General features: G+C 48.6%; 8 protein-coding genes across 8 annotated transcripts; 3 read left to right on the top strand and 5 right to left on the bottom strand.

Moving 5' to 3' along the window:
• Positions 1-557: 557 nt before the first annotated feature.
• On the bottom strand, positions 558-5,322 carry FTJAE_8928 (ATPase; the record flags this gene model as incomplete). Its single annotated transcript, XM_037355796.1, has 3 exons — positions 558-727; positions 779-1,136; positions 1,195-5,322. The coding sequence occupies 3 exons, from the start codon at positions 5,320-5,322 to the stop codon at positions 558-560; spliced, it is 4,656 nt and encodes a 1,551-aa protein (XP_037203980.1).
• A 3,508-nt stretch (positions 5,323-8,830) lies between these two features.
• On the bottom strand, positions 8,831-12,914 carry FTJAE_8927 (ubiquitin thiolesterase; the record flags this gene model as incomplete). Its single annotated transcript, XM_037355795.1, has 10 exons — positions 8,831-8,940; positions 8,996-9,125; positions 9,176-9,490; positions 9,542-9,971; positions 10,025-10,167; positions 10,218-10,864; positions 10,912-11,854; positions 11,904-12,363; positions 12,425-12,644; positions 12,692-12,914. The coding sequence occupies 10 exons, from the start codon at positions 12,912-12,914 to the stop codon at positions 8,831-8,833; spliced, it is 3,621 nt and encodes a 1,206-aa protein (XP_037203979.1).
• Positions 12,915-14,899: 1,985 nt separating this feature from the next.
• FTJAE_8926 (serine threonine kinase) lies at positions 14,900-16,413 on the top strand (the record flags this gene model as incomplete). Its single annotated transcript, XM_037355794.1, has 4 exons — positions 14,900-15,048; positions 15,106-15,225; positions 15,277-15,559; positions 15,610-16,413. 4 exons carry the CDS (start codon positions 14,900-14,902, stop codon positions 16,411-16,413), a joined length of 1,356 nt encoding a protein of 451 aa, XP_037203978.1.
• A 721-nt stretch (positions 16,414-17,134) lies between these two features.
• FTJAE_8925 (cell division control 12) lies at positions 17,135-18,501 on the bottom strand (the record flags this gene model as incomplete). The annotated part of the gene is made up of 4 exons (XM_037355793.1): positions 17,135-17,713; positions 17,764-18,074; positions 18,133-18,295; positions 18,397-18,501. The coding sequence occupies 4 exons, from the start codon at positions 18,499-18,501 to the stop codon at positions 17,135-17,137; spliced, it is 1,158 nt and encodes a 385-aa protein (XP_037203977.1).
• A 755-nt stretch (positions 18,502-19,256) lies between these two features.
• On the top strand, positions 19,257-22,064 carry FTJAE_8924 (periodic tryptophan 2; the record flags this gene model as incomplete). Its single annotated transcript, XM_037355792.1, has 3 exons — positions 19,257-19,274; positions 19,334-19,446; positions 19,511-22,064. The coding sequence occupies 3 exons, from the start codon at positions 19,257-19,259 to the stop codon at positions 22,062-22,064; spliced, it is 2,685 nt and encodes an 894-aa protein (XP_037203976.1).
• Positions 22,065-22,122: 58 nt separating this feature from the next.
• Positions 22,123-23,615, bottom strand: FTJAE_8923 (uncharacterized protein; the record flags this gene model as incomplete). Its single annotated transcript, XM_037355791.1, has 3 exons — positions 22,123-23,352; positions 23,399-23,440; positions 23,502-23,615. The coding sequence occupies 3 exons, from the start codon at positions 23,613-23,615 to the stop codon at positions 22,123-22,125; spliced, it is 1,386 nt and encodes a 461-aa protein (XP_037203975.1).
• Positions 23,616-24,460: 845 nt separating this feature from the next.
• Positions 24,461-25,511, bottom strand: FTJAE_8922 (nucleosome assembly protein; the record flags this gene model as incomplete). Its single annotated transcript, XM_037355790.1, has 3 exons — positions 24,461-24,570; positions 24,628-25,350; positions 25,406-25,511. The coding sequence occupies 3 exons, from the start codon at positions 25,509-25,511 to the stop codon at positions 24,461-24,463; spliced, it is 939 nt and encodes a 312-aa protein (XP_037203974.1).
• Positions 25,512-26,507: 996 nt separating this feature from the next.
• FTJAE_8921 (copper homeostasis) lies at positions 26,508-27,341 on the top strand (the record flags this gene model as incomplete). The annotated part of the gene is made up of 1 exon (XM_037355789.1): positions 26,508-27,341. One exon carries the CDS (start codon positions 26,508-26,510, stop codon positions 27,339-27,341), a length of 834 nt encoding a protein of 277 aa, XP_037203973.1.
• Between the last annotated feature and the right edge of the window lie 31 nt (positions 27,342-27,372).

Raw genomic sequence — 27,372 nt, 5'->3', positions numbered from 1 at the left:
ACGAAAGTACCATGGCAAAGATGCCAACCGAGGCCTAGGAAGCCTCGATTTACTCAGAACCAAAGACAACAATTACTTCCACCACCCATACCCTCTCATGAGGGACGATTCGAAGAGATGTACAATCTTGTGCGCTACATGGAACAAAGGGAAAAGCAGCGAGAATTGATGGGTAAGTATGATTACTGTAATGAGCAGCCTAAGCTAACTGGATAGAACAAAACCGACCATTTTTTGTCAAGTGGTTCGACAACCCCAAGTAGATCGGGGTGAAGTACGTTGCAAAATTCGGAGGTATTTGCGGTGGACTCTTGGTAAGTCATTTGAAACATATAGTAAGAAAACTCTAATACTTTTCCTAGAAGCTCGTCGATGCTATATGGCAGGTCGTCTCTGTGTTTCTGGGCTAATGGACGGTTGGAGTGGTTTTTTTTTTTTTTCTCTACTCATTATATTTTAGCGGATTACATTCGCTGAAGCGTTACATAAAACAGCATGAATAAACTCTGAACTTTGACTCATGCCTTGAGAAAATCCTCGTCATCCAAGCCTCACTCTTACTCCTCCTTCTTTTGCTGAAATGGCTTCTTGATCAGGTCTACCAACTTGCCCAACCCTCCAAAGATCGTTCCAAAACCAAAGCTCCATCCCCGAACACGGACTGTGTAAATAAAGAAGTAAACGAGCATCCAGTTGGACACACAGAATGCTAAGAAGATACCAAAATCTGCAGTATGTTAGTACATGATGTCAAAACGGCTTGGTAGGATCAGCATACCTCTCCACTTGTCACTCGCATTAATGTTGAGTGACGCTAGATAATCGTTACCAGAAGTCATTGGGCAGAACTCGCAAGCACTCGTGGCATTGGGGTTGAGGAGATATCCTCCGGCGGAGTCTGCAAATGCTCCTGCATATTCTTGACATGTTTGTCCTGGGGGGGCGTCAAACTTGGCAGTCTCTTCGGACGAACATTCCACTGGAGTGCCATCAAGAGTCGCCGCGAGGATGCCTCCAATCCAGTATGTAGAGGGGTTCGCGTAGTACATCCAGAACCTCCAGAAGACAGGAAGTGAGGCATATGGGCGAACGACACCGTTGAACAAACCGAACATCACAAAGAAGAATGGCAGGACCTAATGCTGTTAGTACGAAAAGAAATATCACCGAGACCAGAACGAGGGCAGAACTTACATTGGAGATAACGGTAAAGCTAGGGGCAAACGCGCAGATCCATTGTCCCCAGCTTGTCATGAAAAGGAAGATGAGAAGAGTCATCAGGAACGTATAGCCTGAAACAGAGCTCTCGGTTGGAAGTCCAGTGGGCCAGTACCACAACACAAAGTACAGCACTGCTGACACTACAGCCGCAGGGATATCAGAAACAATGTTGGCAGTACAGAAAGCAAACCATCCGTAGATACGAGAAGGATATTCTCGGGCTTGCCAAAGCGCCATGTTGGTAAAGAACTTGGGGACAACGCCATTGACGATGGTGGGAGGAACTGTCACAATCAAGAAGCAAGTGAACATACGGTTTTGCATGTCTTGCATCGTGTAGCCCAGTTTCCAGAAGGTGAAGCCATTGAAAATACCAAAGATGACCGCAATGAAGAACTTTCCATAGATGTAAGAGGGGTCGCGCCAGTGTTGTCGGAACATACGCTTGGTCAACTCGACCGTCTGAAGCCAGGTCGGTGCAGCAAATTCTGAGTGCTCCTTGTTTGAAGAAGCTATCCCCTCGGTTGCGGAACTTCGAACCCGTTTGAGACCATCAATTTCTTCAAGCACTTTTTGAGCTTCCTCACTTTCAACCCATTCCTGATTCCAATCAACTTTGGTGCCATCAGGCCGCCTGTGAGGTCGTGCAGCAGTCTCAAGAATGAATTCGGCGACGTTCTTGTTAGGAGGGCAGTGAGCACCGCGGTCTGAGAAGTACTTGATGACGTCTTCTCCGTTCTCACCCATAGAGCCAAAGTAAAATGTGTTGCCGCCAGGGTTCAGAGCAAGGACCATATCAAACTGCTGAATAAGAACAGAGCTTGGCTGGTGAATGGTGCAGATGATCGCCTGACCAGCCCGGCTCAACTTTCGGAGGAAACGGACAATGGAGTAAGCAGACTGTGAGTCAAGACCAGAAGTGGGCTCATCAAGGAAGAGAAGTAGTGAAGGCTTGGCTGCCAATTCAACGCCGATGGTAAGACGCTTACGTTGTTCCACTCCGAGACACATGATAACGGCATCTTGCAGGTCATTGAGCTCCAGCAGGTCGATGATCTTGTCCACGTACGCAAGCTTGTCAGCACGGCTGACAGATTTGTCCTGCCGCAGGATGGCAGAAAACTCAATTGCCTCTCTCACAGTCTGAGTTGTATCGTGTAGGTCACCCTGAAGGCAGAATCCAGTGTTTCTCTGGAAGTCGGCGCCAAGAGATCGTCCATCGACAAGCATCTCACCTGTAACGACCCCAACGCTTGTACGTTGGGAGAGAATGTTGAGAAGCGTGGTCTTGCCAGCACCCGAAGCTCCCATAAGGGCAACCATGACACCAGGCTTAGCATATCCGCTGACCTTGTTCAGAAGTTTCTTCTCACCACCGAGATATGGAACTGTATACTCGATATCACGCCATGTAAAGATAGACTCGCTATCGGTAATTTGTTCCAAGGCTCCGTCTTCACTGCCTGTGTTGGGGTCAGCGACAACGCCGGAGGAGCTGCTGGCACTATTTCCAACGACTTTCTCGTCATCGACAGGGGCTTCGGCTTTGCGTGCTTGTTCCTTAGCCCTTCGGCTCTTCTTGAAGATCAAGGCACCACCCCCACCTTGTGTGAAGCTGACCATCTCTGTTGCCAATACCGTGACGAGGATATAGAGAACAGCAAAAGCAATGACAACGCCAAAGTTCCGCCATAGGTTTGATCGGCTATAGTTGAAGGTAGCTTGTAGATAATCGGCGCCTGATACTGACTGGGCATTGACTGTAGCTCCGCTAATAGCACAACCCTGATATCCAGACTGAACTCCAGGTCCCTGCGGAACTAGCTGGGAGGGAGCACATTCCATAATTCTATCGGAAAGCTCGTTGGTCAAGACAGCCTCAAAACTGTAACTGATGGGGTTGATCCAGTACAACCAGCCGAACCAGATATAATCCTTCAACAACTGAGTCTTGGGGATGACATATCCGGTGTAGATGATGAGCAGGTTGAGAGAGATTCCCGAAAATCGCACAGCCGTGTCAATCTCTGGGGATACGCTGGCAAACATGCGATACAGGGCTGTGACCATGATGGTTGTGGTATAAACGAAGAGCATGTAGATCCAGAACTTTGATACATCCACATCAAGCCCAGTCATGAAGTACATGATGAGACCAAAGATGCATACCTGTACACCGATAACAGGAAAGTCGAGCAGAACGCGAGCAAGGGAAACAGCGGAAGGACGATAGAAAGCATAGTCGTGGTGTCGAGCGACAACGGCACGTCCAGACACAGCCTTCATAAGCTCAGAAAGCTGAAGCCAGCCCAAGAAGAGAATCGAGAAGAAGATTGTACCGCCACGACTGAAAGCACTTGCAGTATCCTCAGTCTGCCCATAGAAGAGAGATCCAACAATGAAACCGTTGGAGATGATGATGAAGAGCTTCGTCCAGAGTGTTGTGGTATCACCGAACAGGAGCCAGGCTTCTCGCTTAGTGCAAGCAAGTACCTGTCGGGGGAACGAGATGGTGTATGGTGACTTGTCAGAGACGTGCTTTGACTTTGACTCCTGGACGGCCCCCTGGAACCTCTTCGCGTCTTGGTAGTCAGACTGATGAAGAGACTCCTTATATGCAGCAACATCAGCCAGGAGCTCTTGGTAATGTGGTGAGTTCCTGAAAGCCGACTCGAGCTCTTCTGGTGTTCGGGGAGCGCGGTGTTCAAATCCGGGTCGGAAGCGTCGTTCGGTCGGATCGGTGACGGCAGTCAAGAAGTCTGCTGTTGTCTGTCTTTCGGGACATTCAAATCCAAGGTCGATGAAATACTGCTTTGCCTTGTTGGCAGGTCCGGAGAAGATCTGTCGGCCTTGATCGATGACCAGAACCTTATCCATCAACTCGTAAATGCCCTCTCCCGCCTGGTACAAGGTGACGAGAGTGGTTCGGTTGCTGATGTCTGTCATAATACGCAGAGATCGTGCGTAGTCGAGGGCGGTCGATGCGTCTAATCCTCGAGTAGAGTTATCCCATGCCATCACGGTAGACTTCGATGCCAATGTCTCTGCAATCGAGACTCGCTTTCGCTCACCACCGGAGACACCTCGAGTGAAGTCATCACCAACCACAGTATCTCTTGTATGGCTGATACCAAACATCTTCATGAGAGCATCCACGATAACCGGAATATCAGCCTTCTCCTTGATCTTGGTCTTGTTGGTAAGCGCAAAGGCGAGAGTCTTCCACACGCTCAGAGTAGCAAAGTGAACATCGTCTTCGCCGTTGTAGTTGACCTCGCCCCGATAGTGCTTTTTCTGCTCATCAGCAGAAATGCCGCTGTACGAAACTTCTCCTTCGACGGCAGCATATGATTCGCGGTTGTTGCTGATAGCTTTGAGGAAGGTACTGCACCCAGCACCAGGTCGTCCCAAGACGAGCATCATCTCGCCATCACGAACGCATCCGGTGAAGTCACTGATGAGTGTTCGGGTTGGGGGCTTTCCAATCCGGAGAGAAGGAAAGTATCTGGTGAGGACATTGTAGAGATCGGGGCCGAATGTACCAAGAATAGCATCGGGTACGGTTCGTACAAAAGTTGCTGTGCTTCCGACGCCTTTGACGGTGAGGTTTTCATACACAACACCGACTCTCTTCAAAGGCCCTTCCTCCTCGGAACGCTTTTCGAAATGGCCTTCTCGCATGAAGCGGCCGAGTTCGAAACCCTCACTCTCTTCAGGGCCAGCTTCCACATCGGTCTTGGAACCATCATCGTCGTCATGTTCATGTTCATGTTTCTCTGACCGAACTCGAGCAGCAGTACTCGTCCGTCTACTCTGAGCTTTGCTTGCGTGCGTATCTGCCGTTCTTGTCTTGTGTAGGCTCATCAAGTTGTGACGTAGAGACTCGAATTCTTGCATGGCCTCTTGAGCAGTGACATCTTCCTGTCCACGCTCACCCCATTTTCCTTCTTGGACGGCACCTGATTCGGAGGAGCTGCTGCTTGTCGGGTTATGTTGTCCACCTTCGACAGTTTGTTGAGAAATGGGTTGTTGTTGCTGCTGTTGCCACATAGACGATTGTGTGCGGCGAAGAGCATCGCCGTCTACCGTGTTTCCCAACATGATGACGGCGATTGTACGAGATTAAAGAAGAAAGAAAAAGCGTGTAGGTTGTAGTTATTAGGGAAAAGACTATGATGTGCAGCCGGTGAGCGGCACCGCTTTGATATTTGTATGCAGCTATTATCTCTGTAGGTAGGTAGAGGTATGTCTGTCCTATCAAGTGTTTGGCTATGAAAGGAGAAAGACCGGTGAAGATAAGCTTCACAACGGAGAGCTGCAGGACATGCGGGAGCTTTAGTAGCACGCAATGATGACTTCTCAACACCTCAACCCTGAGAACAATTGTATTTATAATGACCCCTAGTTATGCACATTTTTTCCTCTCCGGAGTGACGTAAAGGTGCCTCCGTTACGCTAAGGGAGATGGAAGGGATTTAGACGAAGAGTATCCAAAATAACCTGCTCAGTTGTTAACCATAACAGGCAATAGTGCCAGCCACTCTTTTCTGTCGCTTCTCCAGAGCTCAGTTAGCGTGTGGATGCGCTGCAGACTGCTGAGCTCATGGAGTTTAGCTCTTGTTTCCGAATATTTGTGCCTAACGTTATGGAGTTTGTGGAGTTGCTGACTTGACTCGGGATCTGAGATAAGGCCCCATAGATTTTACTTTAACAGATTCATGCCAAGTCGTAGATCCCTTCTCCCGACCGGACATTGCAGCGTAATCCATCGGATTTTAGCGCCACAAACTCTGAATCATATCCATCTTTTGCTGTAGCATTGCAGCATTACGCCTAAAACCCGGGTACCTGAACCGGTCGACGCGTATAAGAGTCGTCTCCGGGCTTTGTCGGATACTTCCAGTATTACAAGACAGTGGGACTGTTTACGCCGTAAGAGTCACAGTAATTTGCTCTGCTCTTTCGTGAACTGTTTCTGAAATGAGAACATTGATGGATGGATGTTTGTTTTGTATTGGTAATCACAGTGAGCAAACGGCTTGCCAAGACCTTTGTGGAACGTTGATTAACGCTAGGATGCACATAAGCACAGAGCCTCCCCCAACGTTATCAGTTAATAATGCGAGGGAAGAGGGACATTGTAGGGGTCCTCCACCGGAGCTGCTAGAGCTTTCCAAAATCCACATTCGTCCTCCGGGGACCTGTCTCTGATTACAAAGTCAACTTTGATTCGGACCCTTTCCACATGCTAAAGATAGCTCATCCGTCAGTATTAGGTTGAGTCGGCCGAATACTCGTTGCAGCAGCAGACAAGGGCATATCACAAACGTGGTAGGTAGCGTTGCTCCCCAAACATTAAGTGCCTAGGTACTTGCAGATGATGAATGCCCAAGGCTGTGATCATATCGGGTCCTTAGGGTACTCTTAGGATAAACTGTCCGACTCTTCCATCTTGGCCTTCAGTTTGTCATTGGCAGAGTCACCAAGATGAATATGATTACGAAAGTACAAGTTCTTTAGTTAGAATGCACTCGTTGCCGACATAACCAATGAAAGCGACGATGCCGACATCCTTACACCATGTTCCAAACGGTAAGAAGGCCTCAAAATTGTTGAGTTGGTTCACCTCCCGCGACTTAGTCTCAATATCAAGCTGAAAGCTGAGGGAGTAACCTTGACCATTTCATGATGATCTTGTTAAAGAAGTTTATATAATTCTCAGAGTGAGTTGGTATCTCTTTATCTCATATTCGTATTAAAGCGCTGCCGAAGTGCTCCTTTAGTAATCTGATCCAGCAGCTGTTGCATGTCCGTCTTGGGAGACTGAGAAATAGTCATGTCTGAGCAGACTCAAGGGTTTCTCTGACCCTCCGACATGCCGCAGAGGCCAAGTTGGAAAATAGCTCGAACATGTTTCTTCTCTGATCTTACAGTGCTTCTTTCATAATGCAAATATTGGCAGGTAGATACTATCTAGTGTACAGAATTCAGGGGGTTTTGGTGCCCAAAAGCGCATCAAGGTTTCGTTCTATCCGGTTTATGAGTCAACTCCCTTGATATTTTAAAGCAATAGTTCTTAGAATTTTGTTCTGTTCTTCCTTAAATATTCACAAAGGTGGAAAGTCGATAGTGTGATCACGGTGACTCCGTGTGGTATCACTGTCACTGAAGTCGCATAACATGAACCGTCTCGTTGAAGGTAGAGAGAATGAAGATACTAAAGCCCATAGAGTCCAAATTCACTATCCACGTCGGCATTCAATATATACCTCATTAAACTTTAATATCATGCTGCCAGGACTGTATCGCTCCTATCTCTGTGACTCATTGTAACTGTCTTGCAATTATTTCATAGGCGAACAGAACTATCAGCAACCTCACCACTAGCCCCGAATTCCCAGCTCTTATGTTGATTATTTATCAGCAAGAGCTTCTCTGGAACCGACATAGGTCGTCCTTTTACAACAAGATAGCCGGTTAGGTTTGTTGTTGTCCAAACCCCATGATACACAAGTCATCGTCTGAATGCTGGCATTTAATCAAACATACCTGTTCATCATTCAATGATTAATACATCCAGATATGACTGTTCTTAGTACCTCTCTAGGACAATGATTGAGAGTTGGCATACAGAAGCGATCAACTAGTTCCTTAACTACAGCAAGGTAGTAAATTAGAAGGTCAACGTTGAGCTGTCTTCCGTCGTGAGGATTGACCAAAAACTAGAGAAACAGATGAATAAATGTAAGGAGGATTCCTATATTGCTATCAGACTCAAAAATTGCAAAAAAAGAACGTTTAGCAATTGCACGTTTCGATCGTGCGACCTCCGGGTTATGAGCCCGGCTGGGTTTATTAGTAATGGTTCGATATTGCAGATTATGATAAACATACCGCGCTTCCACTGCGCCAAATTGCTTTCTTTGGTGGCAACCATGCTACAAATTTCAACCTATATAGCTCACCCTCTGTGGCTGGATACTTGCCAGCACACATCAATACCATACTTGGATTGGATTTGGTAGCACACGGCATCGCATACGTGAGACTGAGACTAGTAGATTCAATAGCAGTACATGGTATTGAAAAGCCCAAGGTAATGCTAAGATTTGATTACAGTGTGCCACCATGCTTGCCCTCCATTATGGCAATACATAGAATTGATGTTTTGGGGTGTCTTGCGCATATCCAGCCCCCAGAACCTGCACATGTGAAATTTCATGATCGAGCACGAACAATTGGAATGAATAGTAAGAATGAAATTTATGCCGTAATCATCGCCCTAATCCACCCTAATTCATGCTTTCACTTCGCATGCCTTTCCTTCCATTCATCATCACGACTGGGCGAAGCCCGCCTTTCACCTCAGACGCTCATGTAATGCACCCCTGCGTATACTCATTTCCACGGCTTTGTGCTCCTCAGTTGAACAGCAGCACTAATGCTTTTTGACTGCGAATGTACGATGCTTGAACGCCTGCGGTTTCCAAGCGGCAAGCAGGCATATATGCTAGATACTCAGTGTCTCTGCCTCATCATCGGCGACACTCATTGCCTCATTGCTTACATGCTCTCGAGCTAACATGATCTCCTTCTCATTCAGCATCCTTTATTTAAGGAATAGGTCCCCAACGCCGTTCCTCAATGTCCTCGTTCTATCTACGTGGTCAAGGCCGAGGTAGTCGTCTTCCCCTTGTATGAAACTTGATAGCACATCATCTGGAAGCATGTTGTTAGTTACCTAACAAGTCAAATGCAAAAAGATGACACTTACCGTCATTGAGATATTGGGGTTTTGAGTAATTGGCTCGTCTCACAACAGCGATCTTGATCTTCTCAAAGCTCTTGCCTTTGATTCCGGTTCGCTTCTCCAATCGCTTCTTGGTATCTGCAAAGGTCTCGCCCTATCGTTATGTTAATACATTGATGTGTCTCACTATTTAAAGGCACTCACCTCGATGACTAGAAACTTGAACGGCACGCCATGAACGCGGCTAACGTCGTTGTGGAAGTGGAAGACATGAATAAAATGAGTATCGTCGGCATTGAGCTCCTCTTGAGGAATTCGTTCCGCATAGATCTTCGCAAACTCGTTCAGGTTAATAACGGGGTGTTCGCGTAGAGGCTCGCGGTAGAAGCGGTTGGAGCTAGTTTCGTAGATACGGATTCTTCCACCCTCCGCTTCACTTGGTATTTGCGCCTTTCTTATCAAACCCTCGACTAAATCGTCAATAGTTCCTGTTTTAGGGACGAGTAGGTCGTATGTATCCTGCATACACCGTTAGCCGCATTGTCGAAAGATGATGAGACTCAAAAATACCTCTTTGGTGATACCTTCACTCAGCAGATTGACCTTGATGCTCTTCTTGGTGTCGAGTTCTGTTAAACTCATTTCAAGAACTTCAAAGTAAAAGGCATCGTCTCTCTGAGTAGAATTAAGAGCAGTTGAACCCATAGGACTGAGGATCTGTCGCAGTGTTGGGTTTGCTCCCCGCCTAACCGGCGTCTTGGGGTTTTGCGTCGAGGCATTCACTGTCCAAAACCGAATATGTGTCGGGTTCACATCCAAGTACGCGCCAACACGCTCCGAAAGCGTATCATAAGTTATCTTAGTGTTAAGCACGAGATCAAATGGGGGATACTGCACCTGGTCACATCGAGTGGGATGCGGGTGGAATTTAACGGTTCGCCTGTTCTCAAGGAAATCGTAATATTCACGCGCATCCTCGAAATGATCAGATGTGTTACTTCTGAAAACACGTAAGTAAATGAATGACCCGCATTGTACACTGTAGCAACATACGTTTCTTGCGAAATCTTTTCACCGGCGCGCTTCTCGACACCAGCCTTGGTTCGTTGGAAGCAGATAATGTCTCCATCTTGCAATTCGGCAACCTTCAGCGACTGCTTGGGCTTGAGAGGTTCGATCATAGTAGGCTTAATCTCCTATTTTGAGTTAGTTACCGTCGGTCGTCCAACGCCAGTAGTTTTCTTACCTCCCAAAGCAGAAGCTTCTCCTCGGCAGGTAGCTTCTCGCCCCATCCCATTTTCTTCAGGATCATTGGTAGCAGTTCTTCGACTTTCTTGTCTTTGGAAATGTAGACATGGCCGACACCCCGTAGTGTCTGGGCGTCGATATCGAAGTGCTTAAGGAGAAGTAAGATGGTGTCATTCTTGACGATGACACCATTGGGCTGACTCTGGTAAGATGGCCAGATTGGCTCTCCGTCAGCATCGACTTCCTCGGCAACTTCAGCCCACACACGTAAACTAGCATCTCTGTGGGCAGCGGAACGGGAGAAAGTCTCGTCGACTGTAGGCCGCAGATCCATGATGGGTTGGTCAGGGCGAACCGTCTTATTCTGTCGATTGACCATGAGCCAAAGCCGTACCCTTCGTGGATCTTCGCCCATATCTGATGCAACTTGCGCAACAAACTCCTCCATGGTCATCGCGCGACGCACGCGGTAGAACTTTGGTGCAGCGGGATCCTCAGGCTTTGCATCAAATTGACATAAATCTGTGCCGCCAAATTGTTGAAACGAGTAATCAGTGATAACCTTAGCCCACATGTACAGATGCGCCTCTCGCTGTTCTTTCTTGCGGGCTTCCCGCTGAACAGTCTCTTCCTCAAATTTTTGCCCTACGGTGGTTAGCAAGGAGACAAAGGAAGACCGCCAAAATACTTACTGAGATGAAGCGGAATATGATCCTTGGTAACCGGACACAGGATATCATCTATACGAGATTGGCGGATATACACCAACATGTATGCGCTGTTTTGGCGCATAATGGGAGCCTTCTTTTGCACAGGCGCACGCGGGTAACCGTTGGATGTTTGATACTCTCCACCGAAATTCTCTTCCAACACTTCGCGCATCGTCGCCTTGGTGACCTTATCATCGTCGTACTTATAGAACCATCCGTCCTTTTCGGGCTTCAAAAACGCATAGTAATGACCTGCATTCAGATCACCACTGTGAACTAGAACGCTGTGAAGCTGATACGTCCATGGAACAGATTTGTCGGCATCCTCGGATAGATACGGCGCAGCATCAAAAAACTCGGGGAACTCATATCGATCATTGATCTTCATCATGGTGTCGCGCTGGATATCGTACTCAAAGCGCTTCAGCTGTAGGTGGAGTACGTCAGGAAAGCTGTTGAAAATGACACCTTTGTTCGCATCCTGGAGCTTGTACTGATCACCAGCAAAGTATTGGTTTTCTCCATCCATCTTTTCGACCTGAACGTAGTCCTCAAAACTCTCGAGCAGATGCTTGTTACCGCTGACATTCAGCTGAATGTCCCAAAAGTCCTCGATTCGGCTGGATTCATAGTCGACGTTGATACATGAGATGTATGTCTTGATCTTGCCACTGAACATTTCTGGCAGGACATTCTCCGATGCAGTTCCCTTCATCTTGTCTTCCATCCTCTCCATGAGCTTACGTGAAAACTCCTGCACGTCCTGTTGTTCGAAGATATGTCGCGTGTCCCAGCCGAAAGATTTCGTGAGCTCGGTGGTTCCAACTGCCTGGTCTGACGTTTGTAACTGGTAGAAAAGTCGTTGCAGTGTATAAGCACTGTTGGTCATACTGGGGTCGGCCTCCGTAGGAATTTCGTAGATAGCCTATAGAAGTCAGCTACTGGTATACAAGAGAACAGCTAAGAGATACTACCTTTCTGAACTTGTTTGTGAAATAGAGTGATTGCATCAAGGAATTCAGATAGCAGGTGGCACCCTGATTCTTGAGTCCAACATACCCTGTCTCCTTCTTGGAATCGTAGTTGGCGAAGTTGTGCCACAAAACACCCGTCTCATCCTCGACAAGGCGAAGATAGGCGGTGATGTTGGCAGTATCATTTTCGCAGAGGGGTCGGCTGCTGCCCTCCCATGGTACATTAAACATTCGGCGGTGCTCAACAAATCGAGTGAAACCCCAATCACCTTCTTCCTTCGTGAATCGATGGTGGGCAGTGTGATGGACATATAGGCTGGGGTCGTTCGGGTTCCATAGGACGAGCGCAAATTGAACACAGCAGCTCCAGTTATCGGGAACGCTATCAGCGTCGAAGCCATGTTCAAGATAGATAGAGCATTGGTCGATATTGTTGCCGTGTGGGAAAAGCAGAATCCGCCTGTAGGAGTGGAACGTCAGCATTCAGAGCAACGGCAGTTCCGGGATCAACTTGGGCGCACCATGGGAAGCCACCTGCTTGGAAAATAGGACCATGCTCCTTCTTATTCAAGCTTCGCCAGTCTTCGACAGTCCATGTGTATTCATAGTCTCCAAGTATTTTCGGTTCATCGATGAGGGGTGGGAGACAGAGCTCTCTCATGGCTTCATCTAGAGGCGTGACAGTTAGCCAAATAGTTCCAGGAAGGGTGGTCACGACAGAAAACATATGATGACTAGGGTCTGCACCAAATGTAAAGAGTCAATGGGATAGTGGAAGGAGTACGTACGGTCATTGGCCATGGGTAGATCTTGCAGCTGGTCGACTTCGCTTTGTTCGAGGTTATCGGGGTTAATGATGGCGACCTTCTCTGGCTCGTTGGCCACGCCGATATAATCATCCGTGTCCATGACCATGTCGTTGGGTGAGTTGATATCGTGAGTCTGCAGCAGATTGCGACGGTCAGCGTTGATTCCTGAGCGAAAGCACAGGCGGCGATGAAACGAGGTCATGATGTCGGCATCGGGAGTGACTGGGGTTAGTGTGGGTGGTGAGGGGCAGCTGGTAGGCTATTGGAGGTGATGATGTCTTCAGGACACTAGGTAGAGAAGTCTGTGCAATGCTTCATGTCAAGAAGATGTGGTAAGGTCAAATCGAAGTTGCATAATATGTGACGATCGCAGTGCCAGAAGGATGACGCAGCTGTGTTGATGGGACCGCACGAGTTGCTCTCCAGCGACCATGGCAGTCGCGGCAAGCTGCATGGAACAAGATTGCACGGGAAGGGACAGCAGCGACTGGAACGTACCATCTTGGAGAAGCTGCGACCGAGGCGGAAGTATCGGTGACGTTAAGGCAGGCACCCGAGAGAGTGGGTAAACCTCACGATATAAAGACGGGCGTAGCAGTAGCAGAACAGAGCAACTTAATCAATGCAAGCGCTTCAGCCAAAGCTCGACGATGTCGAGTGGCGCAAAGGGCAGGGAATAAGAGACCAAGTGCTGCCGCGAGCAAAAATAGTATTCTCCAAAAAAAGAGAGCTCGGAACTGGAGCGCAACGCAAGGCAGTGAATGCGATGCAAGGCAAGCAAGGCAGGGCAATGCTAGGTATGCTATGCTATGACGATCGGGGACGACGAGTTCTGCACTGTTAAAGAAAAAAGAGTAGAGCGGTCGGTTATGTCAGTAAAAGACAATGCCCACAACTCAGGTCCTAAGCCCCTAGACCTTTCAAATTCGAGGTCAAGTCAGGTCGCGTCTAAACAAAGAGAAGAGGCTGTAGTTTGGAGGATAAAACTAAACTGGGAGAAAGGAGTGTGAGGTGAGTGAGTGAGTGAGTTTGGATCCAATGCCTTGCATCGATAGGCAGAGAGAGCCAGTAGTAATCAATCATTCAGCGGGAACAAGAGTTGTGCGAGACTTCAGGCTTGACGAGAGTGGTGAGGCGATAGCTTGCAAATGTTGTCACGCGACTTGTTATTTGCGGGCAAACACACTATAAATGCTGTATTACTTTAACAAACGACAGCCACGCCAAGCGTCATCAGGTCACCCCGCCAATGACGTTGTCTCTCATAGCCAAAGGCTAAGTTTGAGTCTTTGTCAGATAAATCATGCCTACGGAGCACCTGAGGTCTTGATGGCTTGCACCTTCATTGAGGATGCATGCAACGAGTGAGCTGGCAAATATAGGCGGTCTGACGCAAGCTGGGATACATGTTCATTTGTGTTTTCCATATCGTTTTTCAGCTTTGCATACGGAGCTGATTGCTTTGGCTGACATGTTCATAGATCCATGTTATAAAGTTCTACCTTAGCTTGGGTAGTACTTTGAAGCAACAGTTTGAATTGACAAAGCGTGCGTCAGCATGCTTCCCCTAGAAAGGACAAACTTCGTAATTGATCAAACACGACTTTTTATTCCCCTTTACCCCATTTTTGGACAGATATTCAGACCATATGAAATACTCACGAGCCGTTACAGCTCATTGCCACAAGGAAACATCAGACGCCACAGCCACCTGAATAGACCCAGGAAGCTACCCTAAATTCTTACAACAAAACATGGAATGATGGGTTGTCATGGACATGACTCCTGTAAATAAATAGTCACATATCTCAAACAGCACCATCTCCAGCTTCACAGCTTGTGCTAAGCTTATCAGCCTCAGAACTCAGTCGTGACTGGGGTAAACCCGAACGGAAACCTCTCCTCCTTCCTGCAACCTACCATTCTGGGCGGGCCGGTATCGCCAACAAGATGTGGGGTAAAACTCCAATCCCGTTCCTGGGCAGCTGGTATCGAGTCACTCGCCCAAAGCTTCCTTCCCACCGAGACGGCGTATGCAGACTGTCCTCCTTTCCCTCCTACATATACCCTCCTCTTTCAAACGCAGAACATCGTCTGAAAGGACACTATATGCTTACGCCAACCGATTGGGCTTAATGAATCAGTCTATACTGACTTCGATTCATCCTCGCATGTGCCTGTGACGACATGCCACCCATCGCCCTGCGACAGAGCAGGCGATGTAAACTGACAGATCCGCGCCCTTACCTGGCGAATATTCCCCGTACCTCCTATACGAACGTTCAGTTTCGCGCTGGTACAAACGCATCATGGCGTCCTGTTTCAATTCTTGACGAGTATGTAATTTTCTTCTATGTATGCTGGTTGCAAAAGCTAACTCATGATGCCTTCAGCTGGGTCGCGAAAGAAGCTCGCCCTATCAGTCTCCGCCAGCTTATGGTTTTTGGCCGCTCTCTTACAGAATCTCGTTTGATAAGCTCGGCTAACTATGTTCGCACCGAATTGCCTACACGGTAAGTATTGAGAAGCTTCGCAGAGAATAAAGAGATCTGACATGTGATTAGAATTGCGCACCGAATCCGAGATATGCAACGCTTACCCTATGTCGTTACTACGAACTCCCATATTAAAGAGGTTTACGACCTATACTACCACGCCTTCGATACATTTCGCAAAGTGAAAGAGGTTAAAACACTGGAGGATAATGACAAGCTGTGCGAACTCATCAGCCATAATCTAAAGGGGCACTTGACTGTGATACCGAAGCTTGCTATGGGAATCCTAGAATGCGGTGGTCTCATGAGCCCTCAAGATCTGGATAGCTTCATGAACACCATTCTTAGATCTGTACGGTGCCCATTCTTACACGACTCTGGTGATTTACTGACATAGAGCAGCGCATTTCTAGACGTGTCATCGCTGAGCAGCATCTTTCACTGACAGAAACCTACAACTCCCCCAACTTCTCTCCCGGAGCAAAACTTTCCGAATCCGACTTCATCGGCGAAGTGTTTATCAAATGTTATGCTAAGGATGTTGTCGAGCGCTGTTCCAAAGCCATCACCATTCTTGCACGGACAACGAATGGCCCTGACGTCCAGATTCCCGAAATCACAGTTGATGGCCATCTCGATGCCTCTTTTCCTTACATTCTAAGTCATCTCGAGTACATCATTGGCGAGCTCCTCCGCAACTCTGTCCAGGCCGTCATTGATCGACATCAGAGGATCCATTCGGACCCTGACAGTGTGAAGCCTCCTCCCGTGGAGATAACCATCTGTGAGAACCAGCAACATGTTATCATCCGCATCTGCGACCGTGGTGGTGGTATCCCTCGTGCTGAACTGCCACATCTCTGGTCTTTCAGCAAGGGTCCGCAAAGTCAAAGGCGTCTCGAGAATCTTGCGCAGGTACCCAAGATGGCAGCAACGATGCAGGAGCTTCACGTAGAGGAGGAATTGGGGCGTGCAGATTTGAAAGCACCCCCATATCAAAGTTCGTTATCATCTCTCACCAGTCGGCCGCCTAACCTGCGTCTCGGCATGGGTTTACCTCTGAGCCGTGTCTATGCTGAGTATTGGGCTGGGAATCTTGACTTGCATAGCCTCGAGGGCTACGGAACGGATGTCTTCCTGCAGATTTCGCGACTTGGAAACAAGAACGAGCAACTGACGACGCGGGCTAGCATGGACGCCTTATAGCACTGGGGGTCTGTGGTAATGTCCTAGACGGAAAGACTGAGGTTGACTTGAAACCTGTGGCGATTTCAGTATTGTACTCAGAGGACACTGTATTTCTTTTTGGGTATGAATTCGGTCAGCTTGGCTTAGAGCATGGAGTTTGGTGGCTGTTTCTCCCGGTTCACGATTGGTTAATGGGACTGTTGCAACATCTCATGGATTATTGGGTAGCAGCCAGAGGGTTTATGCAATTGATTGAAACCTCCGAATCTCAAACTGGTATCATAAAATGGTGTGATTGAAATTACATCGAAACTAAAATGTGCCTAGCTGAGAGAAAGGGCTCTAGTAAAAGGTTGTAATAAAAAAAGGGCAAGACTATCAAGGCTTTCTCCATACGTCTTGTTCGCTTCAAAGGGGTCTCGTACTTGTGAGTATGAGTTGCCGGCATAGCAACCAAGAACAAACAAAATCATGGGGAGGGAATCATAACTCCTACACAACATGCCGCGGCCATGATAACAAGTCCCAGCAAGGGCAGCTCCTCCTTGACCTCCGTAGGGCAGAGCGAGCAGATGTATCCATGAACTCGTGGTCCCTCTCCTGTCTTCTTGTGGTATTCTTCGGACCTTTCATTTTTCAACTCCAAACCCCAAAACGGAGCTCCAGGTAAAAGAAACTTGAAGAAACGACTGTCCAACTGCAGCCAAGCAAGTGTGCATAAAGGCGTGCTCGAAATTGTTTAGCGGCGACCGTGGCTGCGGACAGCGCTGCCTTGCATCTGCTCCAGCTCTTGCTCGAGCTGCTTGATCTGAGCATGGGTTTGCTCGAGATCCTTGTTGAGACGGTCGCGCTCAGAGATGAGCTTCTGCTCCCATTGACGGAAACGTTGCTCCTCGATCTTGACCTGCTCGGTGAAACGCTTTCGGAGAGCCTCCTCCTCTTCCTTGAACTTGGGGTTGTCGAGCTTTCGGGGACGAGCCTCGCCGAACTTGCGGGTCTCCATCTGCTGAGCGCGGTAAGCCTCATAGTGCAACTCCTCGGTGGTGTGAATAAGGTCGAGCATGTGTGTTCGGATCAGGATAGAGCGGAGCTTCTTGAAATCGCAGTGGTCCTCATTCTCAACCTCGGCAACACCCCAAGAGTACTGTCGGCCCTTGACAATGCGGCCATCACCGGTCTTGACGTCCTTCTCGGAGCCGATAACAGCGAAAGGCATGGCGTTCATAAGGCTGCGGGCATGCTGAGCAGCAGCCTCATCGTCCTCCTCGATCGGGGGCTGGTAGATCTTGATGTTCTGGGCTTCGATGACAGAGACAATCTAGATAGAGTTAGAATTGGGGGCTGTGAACTCAATGCATAATTACTTACACGCTGCTTGAACTTGGCCAGGTCGGCGGGGCTGAGGGTGTCTGCCTTGGCGATAACGGGGATAAGGTTGACACGCGAGCAGAGGCGCTTCATGACCTCAATATCGAGAGGCTTGAGGGTGTGGCCGGTAGGGCGGATGAAGTAAAGGCAGGCATGGACACGAAGATCGATCTTGTCCTGGCGGCGGGGCTGTTGCTCCTGAAGCATGTAAGACTCGTGCTGGTCGTCGAGGAACTCGATAATGGGCATCCAAGAATCGCGGTTGTTAACGTAGTCGCCGAATCCGGGTGTATCGATAACGGTCAGTCGGACTGAAAGGGGGTGTTAGCAAGGGTTGAGTAACAGCGTGCTTCATTCAGGGAGCTATACCCTTGAAGAACTTCTCCTCAAGCTCGGCCTTGGTAATCTCGATCTCGACAGTCTTATCAACCTGCTTCTGGTGACGGCGCTTGTGGTCGGCATAGTTCTTGATGGTGGTGGAGAAAAGAGTGTTGATGAAGGTAGTCTTGCCCAGGCCAGACTCGCCAGCAACCTAGACATGATGCGGTGAGCAAAAGTTCAGAAGATCTCGATGTGCCTTGTTATGTATATATAGCAATGCAAAACGAGTGAGTTGATTGCTTAGAAGCATACCATAATAGTGAAACCGGCGCCACGCTTCGCGACAATCTTATGTCGCTGGTTGGGCAGATTGGCAATACCAATCGGTGAAGCGTTCTCGGCAGCTGCAGAAGCCATCTTGAAGTGGTTTGATTTGGAGATGGGAAGATAAAGGTTGAATTAGAAGAGGATGTAAAGCGTAAAACACGACTTTAAAACAAAGACAATGCAATGCAAGACAACAAGCGACTGCGATATCGCGATGAAGGTCGAACGAGTGCAAAGGTTCAAGGTGGAGAGGGAGGTTTAGGGACAGCTCGTGCTTGCCTGAGTTCAGGGGAATTGGAACGAATTTCCTGCCCTTTCCCCCTAAAGCAACTGCCAGGGACGCTTGCTTCTGATAGGCTAGCGTTGACACGGTACCGTGAGTGGACAGTGGCTAGTGGACACGGGGCAGCAAGGGAAACTGCCAAACAAAACGGGTCTTGCTTGCCATGGATGCAAGATCGAGTAAACAGCCACTGCCCCTAGCTTGCATTGGTCCCTTGAGCTATGGCCAGAAGCCAGTCGAAGGGAGTCAAAAAGAGTAGGTCCTTTATCCTAAGTGACAAAAAAGATGTAGGTAGCTTTAGTGTCTCTCGACATAGTTTAGTGTATGACTAGTGGATCTTAGACTAGATATTTTTGACACTTTGGCTTAACGTCAGACGTTTTCTTACTTTCAGAGGGGCCAGCCACAATGGAATTCTCATGGCAGATTATGGTCTCGGAATAACTCCACCGCCGACTGTCGCAAAAAAAATTGGCTCTTATCGATAAGGCGCAACGATGAATTTTTGGCTGGTTTGCGATTTGATGTTTAGAAGCATCATGGCTATGACCTGCAGACAATAATGAAGACCGATTTCAAGGTAAGAATGGCAATGGGATAATTCCGGCTTCGATACGATGTGCTGACCTATCGCTATAGTTCTCGAACTTGCTGGGCACTGTTTACTGCCAGGGCAACCTGCTCTATAGCCCCGATGGCACCCATCTTTTCTCGCCAGTCGGCAACAGAGTGACTGTCTTTAATCTGGTAGAGTAAGTTTGCTTTAAGCCGGTCTGAACTTCAAAAATGAAAGGGACAAAACTGATTGTCACTTAGAAACAAATCATACACCCTCCCGTTCGCTCATCGCAAAAACATTGCCCGTATCGGACTTACACCACGCGGCAACCTTCTCCTCTCCATTGACGAAGATGGACACGCGATCTTGACCAATGTCCCCCGAAGGATATCCATATACCACTTCTCCTTCCGATCTTCCGTCACAGCACTATCATTCTCGCCATCCGGTCGACATTTCGCCGTGGGACTGGGTCGCAAAATTGAGGTCTGGCACGTCCCCTCAACCCCCGATGCTTCTGCCGAGGGTGAACTCGAATTTGCTCCTTTCGTTCGATACCACACACATACCGGTCATTTCGATACCGTTAGCCACATTGAGTGGTCCAGCGACTCACGATTCTTCCTCACAACCTCCAAGGATCTCACAGCGCGGATATGGAGTTTGAACCCTGAGGAGGGTTTCACCCCCACGGTACTCTCAGGCCACAAACAGGCTGTTATCGGTGCTTGGTTCTCAGAAAATCAGGAGATAATTTACACTGTGAGCAAGGATGGCGCCGTCTTTGACTGGCAATATGTCAAGCCTATCAACCGTATTAAGGACGACGATAAGATGGATGATGACGATGATGATTCAGATATGCAATGGCGCATTGTCCAACGGCACTACTTCATGCAGGGAAGCGCTCATGTGCGATGTGCCGCTTTCCACCCTGAGACGAATCTCCTGGTTGCTGGTTTCTCCAACGGTCTGTTTGGCCTGTACGAGATGCCCGACTTCAACATGATACACAAGCTGAGCATCTCGCAAAACGATATCGACTTTGTCACCATCAACAAAAGTGGCGAGTGGTTGGCGTTTGGTGCGTCCAAGCTGGGACAATTACTGGTATGGGAGTGGCAGTCTGAATCTTACATCCTTAAACAGCAGGGCCATTTCGATGCCATGAACGCTCTGGTCTACTCACCTGACGGCCAGCGCATTATCACCACTGCTGACGACGGAAAGATTAAGGTCTGGGATATCCAGTCAGGCTTCTGTATAGTTACCTTCACTGAGCATACTAGCGGCGTTACGGCTTGCGAGTTTGCCAAGAAGGGTAATGTTCTCTTCACATCAAGTCTGGATGGATCTATTCGAGCCTGGGATTTGATCCGGTATCGAAACTTCCGAACTTTCACAGCACCCACGAGACTGTCATTCTCATGCATGGCTGTTGACCCCAGCGGCGAAGTCGTAGCTGCTGGATCTCTCGATTCCTTCGACATTCACATTTGGTCCGTCCAGACAGGCCAGCTTCTTGATCAGCTATCAGGCCACGAGGGCCCTGTCTCGTCTCTCGCATTCACACCCAATGGTGACTCACTTATTAGTGGTTCTTGGGACCGCACAGCCCGCATCTGGTCTATCTTTAGCCGGACACAGACCAGCGAGCCTCTGCAACTCCAGGCTGATGTTCTCGATATTGCTGTCCGTCCAGATTCTTTGCAACTTGCCATCTCAACATTAGATGGCCAGCTTACTTTCTGGTCGGTAACAGATGCAGAGCAAACTTCTGGAGTGGATGGACGAAGAGATGTTTCGGGAGGACGAAAACTCACAGATCGCCGAACCGCGGCCAATATGGCTGGCACAAAGAGCTTCAACACAATCCGATATAGCGCTGATGGCAGCTGTCTCTTGGCTGGCGGAAACAGCAAGTACATCTGCTTGTACTCCGTAACAACCATGGTGCTTCTGAAGAAGTACACTGTCAGCGTCAACCTTTCTCTCTCCGGTACCCAGGAATTCCTCAACAGTAAATTGTTGACTGAAGCCGGCCCTGCGGGAGACCTCGACGACCAGGAAGCTTCGGACCGTGAAGATCGCGTGGATAGTTCGTTGCCAGGATCAAAACGTGGTGATCCTTCAGCACGAAGGAAGGTCCCTGAGGTGCGTGTGACAGGTATTGGTTTCTCACCTGCAGGCACTGCATTCTGTGCTGCCTCTACGGAGGGTCTCTTGATCTACAGTTTGGATCAGGACATCCAGTTCGACCCTTTTGACCTGAACATGGAGATCACCCCTGCCTCAACACTCGCCGTTCTCGAGACAGAGCAAGACTACCTCAAGGCACTTGTCATGGCCTTCCGCCTCAACGAGGCTGGCCTGATCAAGCGAGTCTTCCAAGCCATCCCCTTCGCCGAAATTCCTCTCGTCGTTGCCGACCTCCCTACCGTTTATGTTTCTCGTCTTCTCCGCTTCGTCGCCGCCCAAACCGAGGAGTCACCCCACATTGAGTTCTGTCTCGTCTGGATCAAGGCTATCGTTGATAAGCACGGAGCTTGGCTCTCGGCAAACCGTGCCAAGGCCGATATTGAGCTAAGAGTCGTTGCGCGAGCTGTATCTAAGATGAGGGATGAGATTAGGAGACTTGCTGACGAAAACGTGTACATGGTTGATTACTTGTTGGGTCAAGCCGAGGATAAGTCTGCAAAAAAGGATGTCAAGACATTAGAGAGTGGCAAAGCTGTAGATGTGAAGCTTATGGATGTTGATGGGGATGAGCAGTCTGAAGCGGGATCCGATGAATGGATTGGTTTAGAATAGACGGTAAATACGATTCATAATACCCATGCATATCATACAAGCCTTTGCTCTTGGTTGTCTACATCTTAGCCTTGGGAATCTCCTCCCAAGCTTCATCGAACCCTGAAGATCTAACCCACATGGTACCTCCCTGCCTATCAGCTTCCTCATTGGCATCCAGCAACAGGTACACAGCCCTCAACCACTCGTCATCTCCCTTGATCCTCACCCACTCCTTGTTCTCATACGGCTTGGTAACTCTTTGCGCCAGCATCAGTGCCCTGGCCAACTTGACAGTGTGTCCATCATCCACAACCTTGTGAATCCTTGGGAATAGATCTTCTGGCTTACCCACCAGATTATCTCCATCCTTGGGCTTATAGCCACGGAGCAGATCGCCACGAAGAGCTGGCGAGCCACGAGCGATGTATTGCAGGAGATCCATGCGGATCTTGTTCTCCAAGAAGCGCGCTTTGGTTGGTGCTGGAATCCAGGACTGTTCTTTTAGCGTGAGAAAGAATGGCGTCGATGTTATGTGATGCCTGCCGCGGTTAGCAATGGGGCCAGTGTGGAAAGGAGAGACTTGCATGAGAATAAATTCGAATCTTGGAGCATGAGGTGGATGAAAAGAAGCAGCTGAAGCAACGAAAGCAGAATGATGGACCATCTCGGCAATCTTTTCGTCTAGCTCCTCCTCATCAATCCTCACTCTCGCCGCCAACGTGATCATCTCATCCTTCGCCCTCGTAAATACACCATCGAAGATCCGGTTGGAATCATCCCAATGCGAGCTTGTTCGAAGTTTGTCATTCTTTACGGCGTCTTCATAAAGGCCGCCAATGGTCTTCATCTTAGGTGGCGCATCGGAAGCTTGAGCCTTTTCAGCAGCGGCATTGAGAAACTCTTTATAATCGTCTCGATGAACAGCAGTCTGTGCAAGAGCTGAAGCGATGATCATGGGCTGTGACCACTCCATGCCATACAACAACTGAATAAGTGGGTGAAGGATACCGGCAAATAGACGGCTTTGCATGTCGCGGCTTCGAGCATCGTCTTTGAAGAGATACTCCTTAAGTGTGTTCTGCCATCCTATTCTTTCGATTTCGTCCTGGAAGAAACGAAAGAATGTTGCATAGTTTCTACCTTTGCCAAGATATTGTGACCAGTCCGAGCCGTGTTCTAGTTTATCAACGACATCGGGCTTTGGTTTCATGGCCTTAAGCTGGTATGTCTTGTTGGCGTTGTAGGCGGTGTCCAGGTCCTTTGTGGTTGCGCCGGTACCATATAAAGTTAATACTTGATGAACAATCTAATGCCGTTAGCGATGTATGAGAAACCTATGGAAGGCCATTTACATGGTCGTGAAAGCCAGACTCGTTGAAGAAGACATGGTGGTTCTAATCAGTGTTAGTCTTTGACTTGATAGTTGATACACAGTGTTGCTTCGGTTCGGGTTACCTCTAGATCCTTCTGCAGTAGGTCAGTTGCCTTTGAGGCCTCACTCTGGCCAAGCTCCATCCCTAAAAGCCCCGAGTTCTGGGGTTCCAGCTGAATCCTGAAAGGAGTCGCCATTGTTGAGTATCGTATTCTTGTAATAGGTCTGGCAAAGACTCTCAAACTCGATCTCGCCAACATGGAGGGGACTACAAGGTTTTTGAAAGTGACTACAGATAAGCACAGAAGAAGCGTAGCCCTTTTTGAAATGTTCAATATATGATGTATACTTGGGGTGACGATGATATCACATACAAAACAAAGGTGGGCTGACAAATGATGCAGACCAACACGAGATAATCGGATCTCGGATCTCGCACTTTGACTTTGAGCGGGGAGTTCTTGTGCAAGTCCGAATTAGTAACTCTTTGGAATCATTCGCTGAATTGACGTAGCCTCGTGTTTATTTATTTCCCGTTTATGACATTGACAGTCACAAAGAGGAAGCTAATTACCCCGGATTTCCATCACTTGACATCATCAGAGGGTGTCATGCCCCGCTCTTTTTACAACCTGTTAAAAGAGAGACATCACCAATTAATGAGTAACTAGGGTCAACCGTCTGATGAGGTTCATTCGCTTTTGCATAAGCGAAGTTACCTAGGTGAAGAATATACATCTTTTACTGATCAGGCCGTCCACTGGGTTTCAAGTAGACCATGGCAGAGTAATAAACAGCAGTGTGCAACCTATTTCACTTTGTCATCGAAGTATCACATAGAGACTCAAGAAACTGCTCAATAAATTCAATCCTTTTATTTCATTATCTACCGAAAACCCAATCGGTAGATCCATCCCATTTTCCTGATCCCATAACCGTTTTTCGAAGCCATCATTTCATCCGCGTGCCTTAGTCTATTCTTTACCAAGAGAAAAATTAGATCATCATGAAACCAAAAACAAACAAAAAATCATTGGACGGTTTAGGCCTTACGCTTCTTCAGGGCAGGGGCCTCATCGTCATCAGAGTCATCTTCATCCATCTCCTCGAACTCGAGGTCGCTGGGGATATCATCGGCCTCTTGGGCGTTGGCTAGTATTGCTTGTTAAACCTGAACTGTCTCTGCTTCGCGCTGTGAGAGGTACATACTGAAGTACTTGATGGCACCGGGCCACAGATCCTCGGCGATGAAGACGGCGAGATCGTCGGCGGTGGGGAAGATCTCATACTCGTACTCATCATCATCGTCGTCCTCGTCCATGTCATCATCATCCTCATCGTACTTGCCCTCCTTGCGGGCCTTGCGCTTCTCCTCCTCGAGCTTGCGGCCCTCCTCAGACTCCTCGGGGCTGACCTTGCGGCCGCGGAAGCCGAACCAGCAGAAGAAGCTGACACCGCCCATGCCAGTCTCCTCCATGAGCTTGAGGAGCTTCTTGGAGGCCTCGGTCTCACCGAGCTTCTCGCCAGCCTTCTCCTCATCATAGACCTTCTTGGCGAGGCTGAGCATGCCGTTGGTCAGGTCCTTGCCCTCCTTCCACTTGATGTCGACGGGCTCGGAGACGAGACCGGCCCAGCCGTCCTTGTGGAAGCGCCAGTAGAACTTCTTCTCAAGAACCTTGTCCTCAAACCAGTCGTTCTCCTTGAACTCCCACTTGAGGGAGATGGAGCGAGGGTCACCGTTGGGGAGCTCGAAGCGCTCAACGGAGAGGCCGGTCAGGGCGTTGAGGAGGAGCTCGGAGTCGCTGGGCTGGATGTACTCATCGACCTCGGGAGGGGACTGCTCGAAAACGAGGGGCCAGAACTGGGGGATGTTGGCGATGACCTCTTGGCGCTTGACGTAGAGGTCCTTGGTAAGCTTATCCTGCTGACGGACTGCTGCTGTTAGTAGAGTTTCTGCGATGCGAGACAGGGTCAAGAATTGACTTACGGATCTCGAGCTCAACATCCTCGAAGTCATCCTCGATGGCCTGGAGCTTCTCATAGGTGATGAGGGCCTCCTTGACCTGATCGTCGTGCATATCTCCGGCAGACATTTTGAACTTTAATTTGAAAGAATCAGGATGCATTCAAATCACTCGATATAAACGAGAGAAACTGAGGGGGTATCTTATAGTATAAAAGGACAGAAAAACGAAAAAATGTGAAAGATGTGAAAGAGGAGAGAGGGACGAGGAAGATCGGTGTAGAGGTGCTTTATTTATTTACTAAAAGCTCTGCCCGCACCCATTAAAAAAAATCTCATCTCGAGCTATGAAAGCTCCTCGGCGGTGAAAATCAACATTTTTTTTTCTCGAGGTGGGGTTGTCGCTGATGTCATTGGCTCCCGCGCCGAAGGACCCCTGTTTTTTCACGGTAATTTTTTTTTTTGCCTCTGCAGGTCCCCTAAAAACATTGCAGAAACGCCTGGCATTAGTGGTCCAGTTGTTGGCCTGCTCCACTGTAAATAGAAGCTCTGTGATTATTTACAGGGGTCAGAGGCTCCACTGCGGTGCAATCTTAGCGGGGTATCCTTGGCCGAGGGGCGTTTAATTGATTTCCATTTACGTATCGTAGTGGGATGAGGCGAGGTCTGAGCAGACGGGCATTGTTTGGCAATGTCAACACCAACGAATTTATCACAGGCGCCATCTGGTAGAATTCTATATAATTAAAAAGTACCAAACAAAGCACTGAGAAGTATTACTGAGTGAATTAATTTGCGTATACGCGCCTTTGATGGGTGGGGGCGTTGGCAACAAAACAAGTTCTTCAACATCTCGTTCGATGATTCAACATGGCAGTCACCATCAACTCTGGTATGAGCTGTGCTTCACTGCTGAAACAGGGAGTTTACAATGGCATCATCATCACCTGACAAGCGAATACACTCAGCTGATCAATATGACTCCTTCTCTTCTTTTCCGATGTCGTCCACGGGCTTCATCTTCACAGCATCACAAACTCTCACCTGCCATTCATCTCCATCTCCATCTGACCTGACAGTGTCCTCACAACAACAACAGCCAACCAACCATCTCAACTGACTCAAGATGCCGCCTCTGCCAGCTAAATACCCACGACAGATCCCTCTCGAGGTCACAGTCTATGGCCCCCACAACGCTCTCAGAGCCGCCAACTTTGGTGCTAAGCGTCTTCTCCTCTGCCGAAAGGGCTCCTCTACGGTTGGCGGAGTGACTCCCACCCCCCAGGAGCTCCGCCATCTCAAAAGAAAGATTCACATCCCAATCAGCTGCGTCATTCGACCCCGTGGAGCTCCTAACCCTTCTGGTCCAGGCGAGTCTCACGACTACGTTTACTCTAACAACGAACTTGTCCAGATGAGCGAGTCTATTCGCCAGCTCAAGGAAACAGGCGTCATGAATGCTATCCGCGGAGATTCTTTCGTGTTTGGATGTGTTAGGCGTAGCCATGAGGAAACAGCTGAGAACTCTCGCCACAAAATCGTGATTCACTCAGCATACTGTCGCTATCTCATTGAAATGGCCAAGCCATTCGGCTGTGTCTTCAACCGTGCTTTCGACCACTTTGCTGAACGTGGAAACCCAGAAGCTGTCATTGCAGAGCTCACCACTCTTGGCTTTGCAGGCATCATGACAGCGGGAGGACCAGGTTGCTTTTCCAACCACCTTGAGCGGCTAGATGCTATGTGCCAGCATACCACCAACATCCAACTCGTTGTCGCAGGGGGGGTTTGTTGCCCCGAGATCCAGAAGCTTCGAAAGCGTGCTCACAACCATGATCGTCTCTCCATTTGGATGAACGGCGATTGTCTTCGTCCCAGAGATCATGACGATCCAGAGACTACCGATATGAACGGCGTCATGTCGCTGATTGATCAGCTCGGCTTACAAACAACGGACTAGTTATCCCCTCATGACATCGGCAAGCAGATCT

This window comes from Fusarium tjaetaba, assembly GCF_013396195.1.
Source record: "Fusarium tjaetaba strain NRRL 66243 chromosome Unknown NRRL66243_c0000198, whole genome shotgun sequence".
Classification (NCBI taxonomy): domain Eukaryota; kingdom Fungi; phylum Ascomycota; class Sordariomycetes; order Hypocreales; family Nectriaceae; genus Fusarium; species Fusarium tjaetaba.
The sequence above is the reverse complement of the archived record's forward strand: the minus strand, read 5'-3'. Positions and strand labels throughout refer to the sequence as shown.